The 17,146-nt window shown below is 48.9% G+C and overlaps 8 protein-coding genes and 1 non-coding gene across 10 annotated transcripts; 4 read left to right on the top strand and 5 right to left on the bottom strand.

Annotated features, from left to right (window-relative positions):
• Positions 1–279: 279 nt before the first annotated feature.
• LOC9656919 ((E)-2-epi-beta-caryophyllene synthase-like) lies at positions 280–1,356 on the top strand. The gene has a single exon (XM_024678647.1). It carries the CDS (start codon positions 280–282, stop codon positions 1,354–1,356), a length of 1,077 nt encoding a protein of 358 aa, XP_024534415.1.
• A 312-nt stretch (positions 1,357–1,668) lies between these two features.
• On the bottom strand, positions 1,669–2,103 carry LOC112347558 (trans-cinnamate 4-monooxygenase-like). The gene has a single exon (XM_024678639.1). The coding sequence runs from the start codon at positions 2,101–2,103 to the stop codon at positions 1,669–1,671; it is 435 nt and encodes a 144-aa protein (XP_024534407.1).
• A 3-nt stretch (positions 2,104–2,106) lies between these two features.
• On the bottom strand, positions 2,107–3,004 carry LOC9629691 (flavonoid 3'-monooxygenase). Its single transcript, XM_002961382.2, has 2 exons — positions 2,471–3,004; positions 2,107–2,340 (listed from the first exon to the last, which is right to left on the bottom strand). Exons 1-2 carry the CDS (start codon positions 3,002–3,004, stop codon positions 2,107–2,109), a joined length of 768 nt encoding a protein of 255 aa, XP_002961428.2.
• Positions 3,005–3,431: 427 nt separating this feature from the next.
• On the top strand, positions 3,432–6,892 carry LOC9656918 (ubiquitin-protein ligase E3A). Of its 2 annotated transcripts, none has more exons than XM_024685962.1 (20): positions 3,432–3,579; positions 3,638–3,717; positions 3,800–3,952; positions 4,028–4,083; positions 4,141–4,266; positions 4,323–4,432; positions 4,486–4,610; positions 4,672–4,786; positions 4,840–5,038; positions 5,108–5,146; positions 5,200–5,289; positions 5,338–5,544; positions 5,593–5,652; positions 5,709–5,846; positions 5,906–5,989; positions 6,048–6,112; positions 6,167–6,233; positions 6,290–6,404; positions 6,475–6,554; positions 6,618–6,892. In XM_024685962.1, exons 1-20 carry the CDS (start codon positions 3,506–3,508, stop codon positions 6,672–6,674), a joined length of 2,040 nt encoding a protein of 679 aa, XP_024541730.1. In that variant the 5' UTR covers positions 3,432–3,505; the 3' UTR covers positions 6,675–6,892. The 2 variants fall into 2 exon arrangements, with proteins under 2 accessions (XP_024541730.1, XP_024541722.1); XM_024685954.1 differs by having other exon boundaries at positions 3,779–3,952.
• LOC112350188 lies at positions 6,759–7,657 on the bottom strand. The gene is made up of 2 exons (XM_024685971.1): positions 7,117–7,657; positions 6,759–6,906 (listed from the first exon to the last, which is right to left on the bottom strand). Exon 1 carries the CDS (start codon positions 7,569–7,571, stop codon positions 7,119–7,121), a length of 453 nt encoding a protein of 150 aa, XP_024541739.1. The 5' UTR covers positions 7,572–7,657; the 3' UTR covers positions 6,759–6,906; positions 7,117–7,118.
• Positions 7,658–7,702: 45 nt separating this feature from the next.
• Positions 7,703–8,712, bottom strand: LOC9656917 (protein YLS3). Its single transcript, XM_024684020.1, has 3 exons — positions 8,136–8,712; positions 7,990–8,034; positions 7,703–7,939 (listed from the first exon to the last, which is right to left on the bottom strand). Exons 1-3 carry the CDS (start codon positions 8,464–8,466, stop codon positions 7,803–7,805), a joined length of 513 nt encoding a protein of 170 aa, XP_024539788.1. The 5' UTR covers positions 8,467–8,712; the 3' UTR covers positions 7,703–7,802.
• Positions 8,713–10,878: 2,166 nt separating this feature from the next.
• Positions 10,879–13,266, top strand: LOC9629689 (polyphenol oxidase I, chloroplastic). The gene has a single exon (XM_024684977.1). The coding sequence runs from the start codon at positions 11,290–11,292 to the stop codon at positions 13,174–13,176; it is 1,887 nt and encodes a 628-aa protein (XP_024540745.1). The 5' UTR covers positions 10,879–11,289; the 3' UTR covers positions 13,177–13,266.
• A 22-nt stretch (positions 13,267–13,288) lies between these two features.
• On the bottom strand, positions 13,289–13,370 carry TRNAS-CGA. Its single transcript has one exon. It is a non-coding gene; the product is annotated as a tRNA-Ser (tRNA).
• Positions 13,371–13,887: 517 nt separating this feature from the next.
• On the top strand, positions 13,888–15,449 carry LOC9629688 (protein phosphatase 1G). The gene has a single exon (XM_002961844.2). The coding sequence runs from the start codon at positions 13,954–13,956 to the stop codon at positions 14,845–14,847; it is 894 nt and encodes a 297-aa protein (XP_002961890.2). The 5' UTR covers positions 13,888–13,953; the 3' UTR covers positions 14,848–15,449.
• The last annotated feature ends 1,697 nt before the right edge of the window (positions 15,450–17,146 follow it).

The raw sequence follows: 17,146 nt of genomic DNA, 5'->3' as shown, positions 1-17,146 counted from the left end.
GATGGTAAAATATCCTAAAATATTCAAACATATTTTAGGTGTCTAGTCCCGTTGAAAGTTTGCTTAACCAAACCAAAATCAAAGTCAGCTTATGTGACAAGCTCACATGCATGCTTAAGATTCCTAAGAGGCTCCTAATAAATTATGTGAATGAAAACACTTTCTAAACAACATCCACATCATTGTAACTCTTTCTAACAATCACCCCTGGAGGCAAAAGACCAGTATATAAAACTCTTCTTGCTTTCTCACTTTCTCTCAGTCTGATAGCTTGATTCCATGGCTTTAGCTCTAGACAAGATCTATGCTATTGAGAAGTTGCTAGGCCTCAAGAATTTCCACCTCCCAAAGATCCCTTGCTCGATTCCTTCAGTCCCTTGCCATCCAGATAGCATCTATGCATCCAACAAGGCCCATGAATGGGCATACAAGTTCATGGATCCAAAAATGACAGCCGCTGATAGAAAGGCTTTGGAAGATTGGAAAATCCCAATGTTTGCAACCCTCGCAGTGCCATTTGGATCCAAGAGAAATGCTGTCATTTGCTCAAAGTATAGCATGTTTGCTGTATTAATGGACGACTTGGTTGATGAGGGCTTCGTTGAAAGTAGCATTCTTCAAGATTACTATTCCACAATCCTTAATCACCTCCATAATCCTGATTTCAAGATCCAGGCATCGGACGATCACCTTCCAGTTCGAGTTTACAGGGCCACTGAAGAGCTTGTTACTGAGATAAGATCATCCATGCTTCCTCCAGTGTATGCTCATTTTGTAGCACAGTTTGAGAGGTATGCACTCAGCAGAATGGCAAGCAGGCCCAAGTTTCTATCTGTCAAGCAGTATATCGAATGGAGAAGGTTTGATGTGTTCTTAGAGCCTATCTTCAGCTTCATAGAGATGGCACTTGAAGTCGCAGTTCCGGACATGGAACTGGAATCAGAGGACTATCTAATTCTGCGAGATGCCGGAATTGACTATATATCTATGCACAATGATGTTCTCTCGTTTGCAAAGGAGTTTGCATGCAACAGACTGCTGAACCTTCCAGTGTTGCTGCTTCTTTCGGATCCGGAGATGGAGACAGTCCAGAGTGCAGTGGACAAGAGTTGCAAGATGATCGTGGACAAGGAGCAAGAATTTGTATACTACCACAACATTCTGATCACTCAGGCAAGAGCTGAAGGTAAACACACGTTTGTGAAGTATCTTGAGTGTCTTCCTACTGTTCTTTCCAACACGCTTTACTATCACTACTCCTCTGCCCGTTACCATCCAGCTTTCATAACGGGTGAGAAGTTTGATGCGAATTGGTGCTTGGACACTGTTATAAACCATAGAAGAACTGGCCGGTGATGGAATCTAGTTACTATAAAACTTATGTTTTTAAATTACAAACTCCAATAACAGTTGACTCAAGACATTGCAAGAAAATAAAAAATATTATAGCCTAGCTTACAATCGTCACGACAATCGTGTTGGCCCCAAAGTGCCTAGCATGTCCAGCTTGTCCATTGGAACTTTACAACATGTTGTATCAACATATAAATAAAACATGGAATATACCTCTCAACACTAATATTTTGATCGACCCTGATGAACGCATTTACAAGCAAGTCAGCATTGAGCTTCATCGTCATACTTCTCGTCCGCTCTTCCATGTCAATCTCAGTCAAAGTTCTGCCCGTTGACAGGGATGGTGCCGCTGGAGCCGAGAAAACGCTCCGGCTGGAACGCCTCTGAGTCGGACCAGCGAGCGGAATCTCGTCCAATGGCCCATATGTTGACGAGAACCTTGCAGCCGCCAGGGATGGTGTAGCCGGCCAACTTAACGGGCTTGAGATTCATGCGAGGAGCTCCCAGTGGGATGGCCGCAGTGATTCCTTGACAATGGGTTCGATGTATGGAAGGTTTGGAAGATCGGATTCTTGCACCGCGCGAGCTCTCCCTACAACATTGTCGATCTCCTCTTGAGCCTTGGACATGACTCGGGGATGGTTTATGAGCTCCGCCATTGTCCACTCCAGCGTCACTAGTGAGGTTTCCAGCCCCGCGATAACCATGTCTTGTCGCAACAGGGAAGAAAAGAGAGATCACGACCATGATCTAGAAGCTGGCAAAACGTACCGAGAGCAGTGCCAAAATGGAGATGTCTGGCAACTTATCCTTGTCCTCGAGAGATATAAGAACGTCAGTGAAGTCTCGAGGGACGAACCCTTCCCCAGCTTGATCTTTCCTGCGTCGATGCTTGTCGATTGATCTTCCAGCAAGAGCTTCAGGCGAGGCATGAGCTCTGAGTTGAGTTTCTTGTAGACTCCATAAAGATCCAGGGGTCGAGTGCTGGAAACAGCAGTCCAATGTTCAAGTTCAAGCTTAGAGCGACTATGTTCCGGATGAGATCCACAACTTCCAGCCCCCGCTCGCTGAAAAGAACCAAACATAGCGAAATTGAGAAGAGACCGCTGAAAACCTCTTGCAGCTGGATCGCTGCCCTGGACTGCTGAATAATGGACTTGACTGTATGCTTCATCTCCGACTCCCGGAATCCTGAGCTTGCCTTGAGCATACTGTTGTTAAACAAGTGTGTGCTGCAAATTCTCCTCATAATCTTCCACTTATCACCGACGGGGGCCAAGATGAGATCGTTCCAGTCGTGACTGACGATCCGGAAGAACTCGTTTTTCCTCCGGCTTGCAAACTCGAGGCCATGGGCCTTAAGAACCTGTGCAGCCATTTTGTTGTCGTTCACCACCACGACCGGGGCCATTCCAATCTTGAGGTAGACAATCGGCCCATACTTCTTGCTGATCTTTGCAAAGTGGTGGTGGAGTGGCTCCTTGAGGGAGAAGAGCGCTCCAAAAACGGGGAAGAGGAGGGAGCTGCTGCTTCGACGATCGAATTCTCCCAATGAAGAATGATAGTGTGATCCAGCCGATGCCAAGAACGAACAAGGCCACACCCAAGTCCATTGATTTGCTGGTGTGGATGTACAAGCCGTCGCCATGTTAAAAGAACTAGTGTCCCAGAAAAAGACAACGGCATCGTGATGGGATACTCTTGGTCGGGATTCCAGGAGACTTTCATCAGTTTGGGATCAGTATGGAAAAAATAAAGCAACTTCATACCTTTGTTTCGTCGAGGAAGACTTGTCGCTGGACAAGATCGAGATGTTTGCAATGACAACGTTTTCACTGTTTTCCATCTCCAATGTTGCTCTTCTTGATCTTCGATCAGATCAAAGCTCTTCCTCGCTCTCTTCACTCGCATGAGCAAAGGTGGTAAGAAAGTAGGAGAAGAAATCAAATAGGTAGGACATTACTACAGTAATTATTTCAAAAACAATCTTTAAAGTATATCCTTAGTATATTCTAAAAAGAATATCTCTGGGTTTTGGGGTCGATTCCTGGTTCTAAATCATAGGGTATTGGTGATGAACAGAGGAGGGACGGGATGCCTCCTCTTCTAGCCCGCCGAGCTTCTTCTTCTTCTCCGCGATTGCCCGGCGATGGAGGACGCCTCCACCACCAGTAGCAGCAGCAGCAGCAGCAGCAAGGAGAACGTCCGCCTGGATGTGATGAAGTAAGCAGCAGCGTCGCCGCCGCGCGATTTCTAAGAGGATTCCTCGCCTTGGTCGCAGGTATTTCGACGAGTTTCGCGAGCGAGGGATGCTTGCGAACGAAGCAGCAGCATTGGCGCTGAAGGTCGCGTATGGCAATGGTAACCAGTCGCTCCTCCACTATCTGAAATCCTTGAAAAAAAAATTCCTTCTGACACACAGTGGATCCTCCTCTGGATCCAGCGTCTCTGCTGGATGCGATCGCAAAGGCCGGAGAGACGAGGCAGTACCGGGAGCTCATCGAGACGATCAAGTTCGCGTTCTCGTCCGTGGATGTTGTTAGTACTTGCTTCCTCTCGAAAACTCCTCCAAACAGTGATTCTAGTAGCTCCTTAGGTGAAGGATCCTTCCATCTTTTTTCTACGCTTCCTCTTGTTTTTTCATCTTCTTTTTTCTTGGCTGTGACCACAGTGGCTGGAATGGAGCTATCGCTTCTCGAGGACTTCTACGTTTCGGCGCTAAGGCTGGTACACTTTGTCAATCGCCTCGCAGCTTTCGAGACTTCAAACTTTTTTATCTTCCAGGAAGCCCCGGAAGTCAATCTCGCGATCATGGAAGCTAACGAGCAATTGCTGGCTTCGTTGCTTCGCTCTCTCAAAGATGGAAGTTGGCCATCGGGATCTTTGCGTGCTGTTATTATCATGCTTGAGGTACTCACTCCAGTCACGTCTCTCGCGTGATGACTTATGAGGCTTTGTGTTATCAGAATAGGCTTTTCATGGAGCCTGATTACTACGGTACTCTCTCGAGACTGTGGCGATTGGTCTTGGACGCACCGCAGAGCTTCAGGGCCAGTTTGTTCTCAGCTTTGAAAGAGTAATGTGTTCTTTTCCTTTTCATTCCTTCGTTGACGTTGTTTCTCCACACAGATACGATGGAAAGCAATTAGAGCGGCTTGTAGTTGTCATTCAGCAGTTTATCACCATACAACTTTACGAGTTTCAACAAGTAAACACAATGGTCGTCTCGGGTGTAGAAATTCTGGGATTCATCTGTATCCTTGCACATTTTCGTGGTTGGCTTTTCTTTTACCTTGACTACTTACATTACAAAAGACTCTGTCAATGAATCTTCGCTCCGGATTGGCCACTCGGCTTTCTACAATGATGCTGTAAACAACGACGACTTCAATCTCAAGGACGATTTTAGTCGCTGGGTTGATCCAACAAGGTTTGTATAGTTTCAATCAACTGTAGCTACTGATAGAGTGGTCTTGTACGCAGGCAGCAGTTCTCATTTTGCCAGTATCCGTTTGTTTTCGACCCGTCTAGCAAGAGTAAAATTCTTCAGATGGACTCGATATTTCAGATGACGGAGGAGTTTGAGGATGCGATTCTTCGCTCGGTTTTTATTGGCATGACATGCCCCTATTTAATACTGAGAGTCAGGCGAGATTTTCTAGTTCGGGACACAATTGTGCAGGTAGCAATTTGATTTGATCTTTGGTGTCCTGATTTTTCAATTCTTTCCATACGTGTTTTCTTCTGACAGATCCAAGAACAGTTAGGTGATTTGAAAAAGCCTTTGAAGGTGACACAAGTCTTTCAAGCTGGTCCTGTTTTTTTTAAAGCCGTCCTTTGCAGGTTGTGTTTGTGGGGGAGGAGGGAATTGACGAAGGTGGGGTACAAAAAGAGTTTTTCCAGCTTCTTGTTCGCGAGCTTTTCAATCCACAGGTATTTATGGCCCGTTTTAGTTTGTCCTAACTTCTGTAATACCTGCAGTATGGAATGTTCTCGTACAGCGATGAAGCCCGATGTTTCTGGTTCAATGCAACACCGTCCGAACTAAACTTCGACACGGAGTTTGAATTGGTTGGAATTCTTCTGGGACTGGCCATTTACAATGGTCATATCCTGGATCTACACTTCCCGACCGTAGTGTACAAAAAACTACTGGGGAAACCATTAGCTCTGGACGACTTGGGTCAGGTTTGGCAGCTCAGGCCTCGGAAAGCTCTAAAGACCATGTTTTTGCAGGTGAAGCCTGACCTTGGCAAGGGTTTGGAGCATCTGTTGAGATTCACGGGTGATGTTGAGGTAAGCAGGCGACGAGAAACCGTTGTTTGTGTCTTAAAATTTTATCGAGTTTCCAGGAAACGTATTCACGAACGTTCCAAATCTCGGAAATAGATATGTTTGGGCGGACAGCCACGGTGAACCTGAAAGAAGGCGGTGAGAACATTGATCTTAACTTGCAAAACAGGGACGAGTACGTAAAGCTGTGTGTTGAGGTGAGTGTGTATTCTCTTAAACACAATTTCTGTGCGTAAAAAACCTTCTCTTGATGCAGTACTACCTTGGAAAATCCATCGCGAGGCAGTTTGAATGCTTCTCTCAAGGATTTCGTCGGCTATGCAAGGGGCGAGTTCTTGATGTAAGTTTGAAAGCTTCGATCGTTTAGCTGCTAAACAATCTCATCTTGTTTTTTTCAGCTCTTTCAGCCAGTGGAGCTGGAGCAGCTAATTTGCGGCAGCCCCGGGCTTGATTTTGAGGCATTGTAAGCTTCCCTTGTTTTTCTTCTTGTTCTTCTTTCAAGTGTGATTCACTCCAGGGAGAAGGTTGCCATGTATGACGACGGCTACACGAAAGAGTCTCGTATTATACGGGAATTTTGGGAGGTAATAACAAGTTTTAACGCATCCTTCGCAGTTAATAAATCATTCGCCATCTACAGGTTGTCCATTCTTTCACCGAGGAGCAAAAAAGAAAACTTTTGTTCTTCACAACTGGCAGCGATCGTGCCCCCATCAAGGGCCTCTCGAATCTCCAGTTCGTCATCTCGCGAAACGGTGTAGTTTATAGCTAAAAGCTTTTCCTTCCGGAACACACAGTTTTAAACTTTTCTTTTCTCATTTCCAGGACCTGATTGTGAGAGGCTTCCAACCGCGCATACGTGCTTCAATCACCTATTGCTTCCGGAATACAAAACTAAAGAAAAGGTTCGTTCGCTCGTATGACACCAAAACTTCTCATCAATTCTGTGTCTTTTTTCTTTCCTGTAGCTCCAAGAGCGATTGTTAACAGCAATTAATAACGCCGAAGGCTTTGGACTAATGTGAAGTAGCTCGAAGTAGAAAAGAAGAAACGAAAGAGAAGAGATCGTGGACGAGACTCACAAGTTAACGTATTTGGAGGGATCCACGGGATGGCCAAACTTGTCCCGGATCTCCCAGTGCAAGTGGTCTCTCCAACCGACGCGATGCATTCTCCTCTCATCACTTGCCGTCCCTCCCATGTAAATATCTCGCTATTATGCGCGTACAAAGTTTTCCATCCATCTCTGTGCGTAATCTACAGAAAAGAATACCAGTTAGAATGAAACGAGAGACCAATGCAGGTAAACAATGAAACAAGAAAGAAGAATTCGCAATGGAAGGACAAAAAGAGCGTTTTTCCATCCTCAAGAACAAGGAAAACGAGCAAGAAAGGAAAGAATTCGCAACAAGGCTAAAGTTTTTCCACCCCAAGAACAGGAAGAACAAAGAAGAATTTTTTCCATACCTCTAGCCACCAGGCTCCCATCCAGCATAAGTTACTTCCCCGGAATCGGCAGCGAGCACTGGCTCTCCAATTGGAGCCGCGAGATCGACGCCATTGTGGTGCCTCCCCCATCTCGGCCCAAATCCAGAGCTCAGCACCCACATTGGATCCAGAGGTCTCATAAATCCCGAAGATCCAACCAGGGACTTCTCGGCAACCTCATCCGCCAGTGCCAGGGATGCTGATGACGGTCGCCTCACCCAGGGCGGTCGATCGTCGGGAAAAGAAGGAGAATTCTCTAAACTGCTACTACTACGCTTGACGATGCTGTTCTTGATCCACATTCCAAGAAAGCGCTTCTTGTGCGGTGATTCTTCCTCCTCCTCATCGAGATTTCCAGGCCAGGAGAGGCTGCGCGCCAGCGATTCGACGCCCCGGCGCCCGGAATCCAGCGCCTGGATCACCAGCTTGTGCATTGGCGCTGGGAGTGGAATTCCCACCGCGGCATACCGCTATGGATCCGCGTCGGCCCCGGCGAGCGCGATCGCGATCGCTGCCGATCGATCGCATTTCGCGCTTGGAAAACCCTAATATGGTACAAGGCAAGGAAAAAAAAGAGGGGGAAAGATTTCTTCAAAGCTCCAAAGCACACATCCCAAAAGCCCTGGACCAAATCTATGCTCTCTTTCGCCAATCCAATCTATGTCCTAGACACGAAGCACGACGAACGCCGCCGCCGCGACTCCCGAGCTCCACCACCGCTGCCGCCGCTGCCACGCCGCCGCCGCCGAGCTGCTGAGATCGATCACTGGAGCGCTCAAGTCGGCGGTGCCGCTGTTGGACCCTGCGCGAAGAACACGGGATTAAACGCTGGAGAGGATTCTTTCCACTCACCTCCCTCCGGCTGCGTCGACCAGGAAGGATCTCCGCGCAAGAGAGCTGCATTGATCGAATCAGTGATATTTCGAGAGGAAATCGAGACCAAGAAACGATCCAATCCAAGAAGAAGATCGAGGAGAGGGCAAGGAAGGAAAATCTACCAGGGCATCGATCCGGATTGACCTTCAAGTGGCACGCATCCGGCAGCAAGAAGGCGAGGGTAAGATTGATCCCGGGCGTGGGCGGCTGGTTCTTCTCACTGGCGATCAATCGACACAGGCAAGGCGCGCTCTTGTTGTGGACGTCGCGCAGCACCGAGCAGCACACCGCCGTGGGCTTCTCCCCGGAGTACTGGACAAAGGGCAAGCACGGCTCCAGCTCCGTCAAGATTGGGATACACTCGGTCCCTGGCGGCAGGCTCGCCGACGCGCGCAGCAGCAAGATCGAGCAGCACAAGATCGCTGCCACTGCCACCGCCGCGCGACGATTCATCCTACCGATCGATAGATATTTCCAGCAATCCTGTCCGAAATATCTCGATCCCTTTCCCTGTTCTAGCTAGAAATCTAGCGGCGTTCCTATTCCATCACATCTACATCCCCCTCGCGCCATTCGCCGGCGCCGCTATCGATCCATCGCCTTCCTCAGGGCTTGTTGCGCCATCGCCACCATAGCTGGGAAGAACAAAGCTTGAAGAAAAGCTCGCTTTTCTTGTGTGAAACGAGAGAGCCCTACCTCCCTCGCTCTCTCTCTCTCTCTCTCTCTTTGTGTGTGTGTGTGTTTAAGCAAGCTGCGCTGCGCTGTCTGCCTGTCCCGGCATTTATTGAGTCGATGTGGTGCAGTTAATGCCCAGGAGAGAGGAAAGGTGGCGGCAAATGCCATACACTCGGAAGAGCCAGCCCTAGTTGACTAATCAATGGTCAGTCAATTAAGCATTGACTTCTTCAGTAGATTGCCTATGGTCTTCTACTACATTGACTATATTGACCATGGACTGATGGGTCTTCTGGCGTTCTTTCAAACTTGTCAGATGTTAAATGTACTGTATTATTTAAATGTAATGTTAAACGATAAAAAATCGGCCACTTATTCGTTGACCCTCTCTTTGACTGCTACAAGACGTTGAAGAACTCGGGGAGCGACGCAACTCTCGGGAGGTTGACCAGCAAATCCCCTGCAGAAAACTTTCTTGAAATCACACTAACTTCCTCGGGCGGCATCTGCGGGTGTGGAAAATTTGCTTCCACCGCTGCTGCTGCTTGTGTTGTCACCGGACTATATGTCTGATTTTGGTCCGGCAGGAAGTGATCTTGATCTGTTGGGCGCATCATGAAGCTCTCAAGATCGGCTTCGCCCAGCCACGCCTTGGTTGGGCTTTGGTGGACCTGTGGGTTTGAGCTCTGCCGGCTCGTGCCCGCGACGTGATCTTCGACCAGGAAATCTGAGAGCGCAGTGGCGGATGCGGCGAAATCGTAGTCTGACCAGCAGCTTGCACCGCTGTTCATCATCGTTCTGTTGTCCACCATTGCCATGGCTTGATTCTCGTCGATGCATGGCAGATTCATCACTGCGAAAGCGAGGCTCTGGTCAGGAGAAACATCATGAGAATCGGAAAACTGAACCTGAGACTGGAGAGAAAAGTGGGGCATAAGTTGGCCAGCTTGCTTGGTGATCTAGTTGCTGCTGTTGCTGTAGCAAGGTCTGGCACTGTTGCTGTTGATGATAATGTTGCAATTGATGATGCTGGGGTTGCACTAACGGCCGGGATTGTTCTTGAAGAGCTAATGGCATTTGCTGGTGATCAGTAGCTTGGTCGGGATTCAAGGTTTGCAATGTCGAAATGCTCCGCAATCGCTCATCATATTTCATAAGCCTCTCAAAGTGCTTGTTGAGGACACCACAAGCGAATCGCAAAGTGTGCTCTCTGCAAAGAAACGAGCCAGCTCGATTAATATGACACAAAACTTGGTGGAAAAACAAAGGACCAACCTACAAACACTTGCTTGGCCACCCGTAAAATCTTCTGCAGGATGCCATACGGTGTGCTTCCGAGGTTGTGGATCGTGCTCCGTGTAAAACACCGGGGGCTTGGAAACCTTTTAAAGGAAATATCTATGAGAAACGGGCAAAAGGGCAAAAGGAAGGATAGAGAAATTGATATGAATTGGGAGGTACCTCTATGATCAACGTTCCTTCTGACAAACTTGCATGCAACCCTATGACATCGCCCCATTGGATTTCCATCTTGTTCATGAGCCCCCTCTCCAGAATTTCCCATATCAACCTTCGTTTTGCATAGTAGAACTTTGCGACGATTTCTCCCTCATTTGCGGCACTACGCTGATCACAACTCTCATGAGAAATCCCTCAAAGTTTTCTAAGAGCACAAAAAGCCATTACCTTCCAGCTCCCAATCTCGATTGAAACAGCAGCGATGTTGGAAGCTTTCACCTTGTCAGGAACCGGAGCCCTAGCAACCGTTGGAGAGATCAAACGCGACACAAGATCCAGCAGCGATGGAGTCTTCCGGAGCGTGAGCCCTAATGGTAACGGACTTTTCTCTGCCATCCTTGCCCTAACTTTAGGGGAGGAGCCCTATAACAGCTCCTTATTTTTCCCATAAAAGGGATTCTCATAAAAGGCTTGGATAATGTAATTTTTCAGTCGTACAAAAAATAGGTATAGTAGAAGCTTTCTTTCTTAGTTGTTTCCCTATGTTTTCAAACTCTATACCTTATTCTTTCCATTGTATCTTTATTGACTGAGACGACATAGTTCTTGCAAACAAGGAAACAACCTCATCCCTCGCAATACATGTCACACATGCCATGGAGGCCAGAGACATCAAACCGCCGAGGAAGATAAGACCGGGCCAGTGAGCGCTATGGCGACGTGCCACAGTGGCGAAAACGATCATCCAACTTGCATTTTTGCATCCATCGGTCTCATGCTTCCAATTGGACACCACGAGACTATCAAAATAACATATAGACACATAACGTGGCAGATATACTGCCACTTTACGTCTACGCGTTTGCGGCTGTGCTCGTGCGTTTTGACTGGCGCTCCAGTAAGAAAAGAGCTCAAATCTGGAAGGATGATCGGGAGGAGAGGCTGGTAAAAAAACTTGGAGTAGCGTGAAATCGATCGTGATCAAGCATGACTTTGCTGACAACTCGTACGACTTTTGGAGCGAGTCCGTACGATCATCGACTATACATTTCGAGGATTGGAACAATTGGAGCCCTCATCATTTTCCCCTTTTCCTCGCCCTCTCAAAAGTAGTGGTAGTAGTAAAATAGAACAGTAGAATCCATGGCGGCCGCCACCAATTCGAGCTCCAATTCACTGCTCAGTGCGCTCGACCGGGATCCTCGCACTGATCTCCGCCTTGGGCGAGCTCGGATCCAGTTCGGTGGCCGATCGGGGAAGAGGCTGTGCACGACGACGATCAAATGCGTCCACGAAGGAGAAGAACACGCGAGGAGATCCGGAAGAACCAGCGACGTCAATCGCCGCGAGTTCGTCCTGGGATCAATCGGCGGAGGGGCAGCCGCCACACTCCCTGCAGCAGGCGCGCTCGCCAATCCGGTGGAGCTCGGCAGCATCTCGTCGTGCTCGCCAGCAGAGCTCCCCCCCGGCGCGACGCCAGTGAATTGCTGCCCGCCGCCAAACTCCAGCCCGATCGTCGACTTCCAGTACAACACCCGCCTTCCGCAGCGCCTCCGCCGCCCCGCCCATCTCCTCCGCCCGGACGAGATCGCCCGCTACAACCGCGCCTATCAGCTCATGCGCGCTCTCCCGGCCAGCGATCCCCGCCGCTTCTCCCAGCAGGCCAACGTCCACTGCGCCTACTGCAACGATTCCTTCCGCCAGGCCAACAGCCGGAGCGAGCTCCAGATCCACGATTCGTGGCTCTTCCTCCCCTGGCATCGCTGGTACCTCTACTTCCACGAGAGGATTCTGGGCAAGCTCCTGGGCGATGACACCTTCGCGCTTCCATTCTGGAATTGGGACAACCAGGCCGCCGGATCGCCGCTCGCGAATGTGATCCCCTCCGCCTACCTCAATCAAGCGCCCCTGATCGATTCACTGCGCAACCAGCAGCATCTCCCTCCCCGGCTCGTGGATCTGAACTACTCCGGCCAGGACAGTGGGCCGATCCCACCGGATTCCACCCAGCGCGCCGAGAACAATGCCCTGATGTTCCAGCAGATCGTGAGTGGCTCCAGGACCCCGAGCTTGTTCTTCGGGCAGGCCTACCGCGCTGGCGACGCCAATGCCCCTGGCGGAGGAACCATAGAAAACGCCCCCCATGGCACTGTGCACGTCTGGACTGGCAGCGCCGCGGCGCCCAATCGCGAGGACATGGGGACGCTCTACTCCGCCGCCAGGGATCCGATCTTCTTCGCGCACCATGGAAACATCGATCGGCTCTGGGTCGTGTGGAAGACGCTGCCCGGCGGGAGGAGGAGAGACCCCACCGACACCGATTGGCTCGACGCGAAATTCCTCTTCTACGATGAGAATTCGCGGCTCGTCCGCGTGAGAGTCCGCGATGCGCTCACGACCGAGCAGCTAGGGTATTCTTACCAGGACACCGGCAATGCCTGGGCGAGTGCCAGGCCGACGATCGTCGCCGGGGCGAGAAATCTCGTCTCCAATGCCGCGGTGGATTCTCCTGCCGTGGCCGCTGCCGCTGGCGACGACGACGACGACGGCATCGAGGAATTCGGCGAGGCGACGGAGGGCAGGGTCAAGAAACTCGAGGACGTCTTCAAATCCAAGGTGAAGCGCCCGATCAAGGAGGACCTCGCCAAGATCAAGGAGAAGCTGAGGATCGGCAAGAAGGAAGAGGAGGAGGACGACGAGGAGGAAGAAGTTCTAGTGATCCAGGGCGTGGAGATCGACTGCGATAGGGCGACCAAATTCGACGTGTACATCAACCTGCCGGGCGCGGACGAGAACACGTCGTGTAACGTAGCGGAATATGCTGGGACGTTCGTCAACGTGCCGCACTTTGGGGACCGCCGCGGCGGGCCTGGTCACATGAGGACCACGGACCTGCGGCTGGGAATATCCGACACGCTGGACCAGCTGGGCATAAAAGATGCCAGGAATATTGTCGTGACGCTGGTGCCCAGGGGCGTTGGGAGGCTGGACCCTATCAAGTTTAAAGGCTTCAAGATCGAGTATGAGTGAAAATGATTTGTTTTAAATTGTACTGTATGTTTTGATTCTGTGGAATAATTTTGTGGAGAGCATTCCTTCTCAAGGAAGGATGCTTATATATATAGTGGTCAAGCGAAAGAAACGTGAACGGCAGGATTCGAACCTGCGCGGGCAGAGCCCACATGATTTCGAGTCATGCCCGATAACCACTCCGGCACGTTCACATTGGTGAAAGGAGCTAGCAACATTTTGGTAAAGTTTCATGGGGACAAAGAAGATACTCATTTGGCTCATTGTGGATGAGTGGAAGTGTTTCTGGACAAAATCATATAACAGTATATCTAACAGCATCAGCAGATGCAAGACTAAGTTAAATACCCCAGTCCACAAGAGAAAAGATGAAGAATTAAATACATGATAGACTAATTAATCAATAACTGGAGGCATGACTAGGTTCGAATCTTGCTTCCAAACCCTGGAACAGTTGGAGTGAATCTGTGTTCAAAGATCTAGACAACAAAGAGGACAACAAAAATCCCAAGGAAATCAGCAAGACTGTATCCATGTGGTTGAATATCTGTTGGGCGAGTTCATCCAGCTAGCATATTACTGGAAACATTAAAAACTTTTATATTGGGATCTGCCACATCCAAAGCACAAAGATATATTACCGGAAAAACTTTTATATTGAAATCCACGTGAGCATGTTTTTTGTGACCGCCATAACACCTGTTTAGGTCAATGTTGGCTACCAACGATGGCTCCAGACCAGAGTAAAAAGGCTCTGAATTAGGGCGAGAGGACAGAATGGAGGTTGTGGAGGACAGGCGCGTCAGAGTGTTGTGCTTCCAAGACGACGGATTCAGGAGCACAATGGAGGACGCTCACTCTGTAGCGGCATGCGCCGGGGGCAACGTCTCGTTGATAGGTGTATATGACGGACACGGCGGGGATCAAGTGGCACGCTTCTGCGCCGGCAGCATGAGCACCATTCTGGATTGCAATCAGGCTTTCCGGGACGGCAACTATGCAAGGAGCTTGCATCAGGTATTCATGGAGGCAGATTCACGGGCTCCAGGTGCTGACTGCTGTGGGAGTACAGCGACCGTGGCTCTGGTTACCGATGACGGCCAGGTTTTTCTTGGCAATGTTGGCGATTCTTACTGCTGCTTGTTTGTGGATGGGTACGTGATGGATATCAGCCAGGAGCATGACTGCAAGTGTCCTGGGGAGCTAGACAGGGTCGTCAAGGCGGGTGGCTATGTGGAGAAGGGCTCGAAGGGACGCATAACTTTGGCTGGCAAGGAAGACGATGTCGATTCGCTCATGGTGACCCGCAGCATTGGAGACTGGTCATTCAAGAGCAATCCACAGCTGAGTCGAGAAGAACAAGCCGTGAGTGCCGTTCCGGACATTGTCAACTTTGAGATTTCCAAAGGCTGCCACTTCCTTATTCTTGCTTCTGATGGAGTGGATAAAAACAGCATAGACGATTACCATTGTGGACAGATTCAGAAGGCGTTGCAGGCCAGAGACTATGAACAACTGAAGCAGGTCGTCTACAAGATCTTAGGGTCTTCGAAGAACGACAACCAAACGCTGCTCTTGGTCGAGTTGAAGGCAGCTACTAAGCAACAAGTTCATTCATCGCCTTCATTCACAATGTCTAGTTGGTACACGAATCCGAGCTTGTATCAATGAGCTGCGTCAACTCTGAGCTTGTTCGCGAATGTCCCTGCATCAAAACCATAAACCGCACACCCTTAACAGCGAGTTCACGAGGCAATTTTCCTAAGGTCTGTAGCAGGATAGCAGTCTCTGAAAGCATCTAGTTTGTATTTTGGTGTCAGTTTGGTAAGTCAACAACAGGTGTAGCTTCGCCCAGTACAAGTATCTTGGACACCACGCTCTTGAGATACGCAGCAACAAGAGATGCGCTCACGACCGAGCAGCTGGACACCGGCAATGCCTGGGGGCAACGCCAGGCCGACGATCATCGCTGGGGCAAGAAATCTATGCTGCTGTGGATTCTCCGCCGCTCGACGACCACGACGGCATCGAGGAGTTCAGCGAGGCGATAGAGGGCGAGATCAAGGAACTCGAGGACGTCTTCATGAAGCGCCCGATTGCCAGGATCAGACGATCGGCATTTGAAGTGGAAGGTATGTTAGAATGTTGAGAAAGTGTTGGTCACGTAAGCACAAAATCATTCATTCATTTATATGTTTACTAGAACCTATAAGATGACTTTAATTTTTTATTTTGTGTATGCAAACAGTATATAAAATGCATTTTGTTGAGTCGATAGTGGAATTCTCTTCTACGATGAAAAATCCCGGCGTCCCCGTGGGAGTCCGCAAGCTGCACCATTCCAGGCGATGGAGGGAAAATCAAGAACAAAGTCAAGGTGAAGCGCCCAGCTTTAAGGCGACCGTCATGTAACATAGCAGGATATGGATGAAATGGGCTTCGAAAACACATATCTCCCATGTGCCGATCTTTGGGAGAGGCCAATTCTCCTTTTGATCTCAAAACTTGAATATTTTTGGGACTTCGTTTCTTTCGTTTGCCAGCTTTGAAATTATTCTATCACCGGCCAGTTCTTCTATGGTTTATAACAGTGCCCAAACACCAATTCCCGTCAAACTTCTCACCAGTGATGAATGCTGGATGGTACCGGGCAGAGGGTAGTGATAGTAAAGCGTGTTGGAGAGAACACTAGGATGACACTCAAGATACTTCACAAACTCGTGTTTACCTTCACCTCTTGCCTGAGCGATCAGAATGTGGATCCGAAAGAAGCAGCAACACTGGAAGATTCAGCAGTTACGAACACCTTCACGAACGGGAGAATATGGTTGTGCATAGATACATAGTCAATCCTGGGATCTCGCAGAATTAGATAGTCCTCTGATTCCAACGCCATCTCTATGCGACTTCAAACGCCATCTCTATGAAGCTGAAGATAGGCTCTAATAACACTTCAAACCTTCTCCACTCGATAGACTGCTTGACAGGGCCTGCTTGCCATTCTGCTGAGTGCATACCTCTCAAACTGTGCTACAAAATAAGCATACACTGGAGGAAGCATGGATGATCTTATCTCTCTTCAGTGGCCCTGTAAACTCGAACTGGAAGGTGATTGTCCGATGCCTCCAGGCATCTTGACTTCAGGATTGTGTAGATGATTCAGGATTATGGAGTAGTAATCTTGAAGAATGCTAGCAGTCTCAAGCAAACCCCCGTCAACCAAGTCGTCCAGTAATGTAGCCCACAAGCAGTATTATGAGCATGTGAGAGCATTTTTCCTGGACCCAATCGACTCTACCGGAGTTCCAAACAGTGGGATCTTCCAATCTTTTAAAGCCTTTTTATCCGCGGGTGATGAACTTGTTGCTGGATGCATAAGCGCTGGAGGAATCAAGCTGGGTATCTTTGGGAGATGGAAATTCTTGAGGCCTAGCAACAGCATAGATCTTCTCTAGAGCTGGAGCCATGAAATGGAGCTATTTGATACAAAGCAACTACAACCTTTATATACTGGACCTCCATTATTGTTGGTAAGAACACGACTCACAAAAAAAGTGTTGGAAAGACGTTCGACTGTGGCTCATGTAAGGAACAAAACAACTTTTGTATGATCATCATAAAAGCTAAAAGTCGTGGGAATATCTGAAGAGATACCAAGAATCTTGTGTATCCAGTTCTTGATAACGGTGTCCAAAACACCAGTTTCCATCAAACTCCATCAGCAGGGTGGTAACGGGTAGTGATATTCACGGGCGTTGGATAGAACTGAGTAGTTTCAAGTTGCTGACCGGCCACCGCTTCTTTCGGATCCGGAGGTGGGGACGTTCCAGGGGCGGTTTGCAAGATGGTTCGTGTCTGGAACTGTGACTGCGAGTGACATTTCTACGAAGCTGAAGAAAGGCTCTCCAGTCTATATACTTTTAAGTGATTCAGTTTTTATTGCTATAGAAGATGAAGAGAAAAAAAAAAG

Source organism: Selaginella moellendorffii, unplaced genomic scaffold, assembly GCF_000143415.4.
Source record: "Selaginella moellendorffii unplaced genomic scaffold, v1.0 SELMOscaffold_1, whole genome shotgun sequence".
Lineage (NCBI taxonomy): Eukaryota > Viridiplantae > Streptophyta > Lycopodiopsida > Selaginellales > Selaginellaceae > Selaginella > Selaginella moellendorffii.
The sequence above is the reverse complement of the archived record's forward strand: the minus strand, read 5'-3'. Positions and strand labels throughout refer to the sequence as shown.

Bases quoted from the DNA above. Each gene is read 5' to 3' on its own strand.
- LOC9656919 (XM_024678647.1), top strand. From the start codon at position 280: ATGGCTTTAGCTCTAGACAAGATCTATGCTATTGAGAAGTTGCTAGGC.
- LOC112347558 (XM_024678639.1), bottom strand. From the start codon at position 2,103: ATGGTCGTGATCTCTCTTTTCTTCCCTGTTGCGACAAGACATGGTTAT.
- LOC9629691 (XM_002961382.2), bottom strand. From the start codon at position 3,004: ATGGCGACGGCTTGTACATCCACACCAGCAAATCAATGGACTTGGGTG. The intron at 2,341-2,470 runs GTTTTCAGCGGT...TGCTGTTTCCAG, and splicing joins CAGCGATCCAGCTGCAAGAG to CACTCGACCCCTGGATCTTT.
- LOC9656918 (XM_024685954.1), top strand. From the start codon at position 3,506: ATGGAGGACGCCTCCACCACCAGTAGCAGCAGCAGCAGCAGCAGCAAG. The intron at 3,718-3,778 runs GTAACCAGTCGC...TCTGACACACAG, and splicing joins GAAGGTCGCGTATGGCAATG to TGGATCCTCCTCTGGATCCA. The intron at 5,990-6,047 runs GTAAGTTTGAAA...TGTTTTTTTCAG, and splicing joins GCAAGGGGCGAGTTCTTGAT to CTCTTTCAGCCAGTGGAGCT.
- LOC112350188 (XM_024685971.1), bottom strand. From the start codon at position 7,571: ATGCACAAGCTGGTGATCCAGGCGCTGGATTCCGGGCGCCGGGGCGTC.
- LOC9656917 (XM_024684020.1), bottom strand. From the start codon at position 8,466: ATGAATCGTCGCGCGGCGGTGGCAGTGGCAGCGATCTTGTGCTGCTCG. The intron at 8,035-8,135 runs GTAGATTTTCCT...CGATCAATGCAG, and splicing joins CAATCCGGATCGATGCCCTG to CTCTCTTGCGCGGAGATCCT. The intron at 7,940-7,989 runs GTGAGTGGAAAG...TTCTTCGCGCAG, and splicing joins GTCGACGCAGCCGGAGGGAG to GGTCCAACAGCGGCACCGCC.
- LOC9629689 (XM_024684977.1), top strand. From the start codon at position 11,290: ATGGCGGCCGCCACCAATTCGAGCTCCAATTCACTGCTCAGTGCGCTC.
- LOC9629688 (XM_002961844.2), top strand. From the start codon at position 13,954: ATGGAGGTTGTGGAGGACAGGCGCGTCAGAGTGTTGTGCTTCCAAGAC.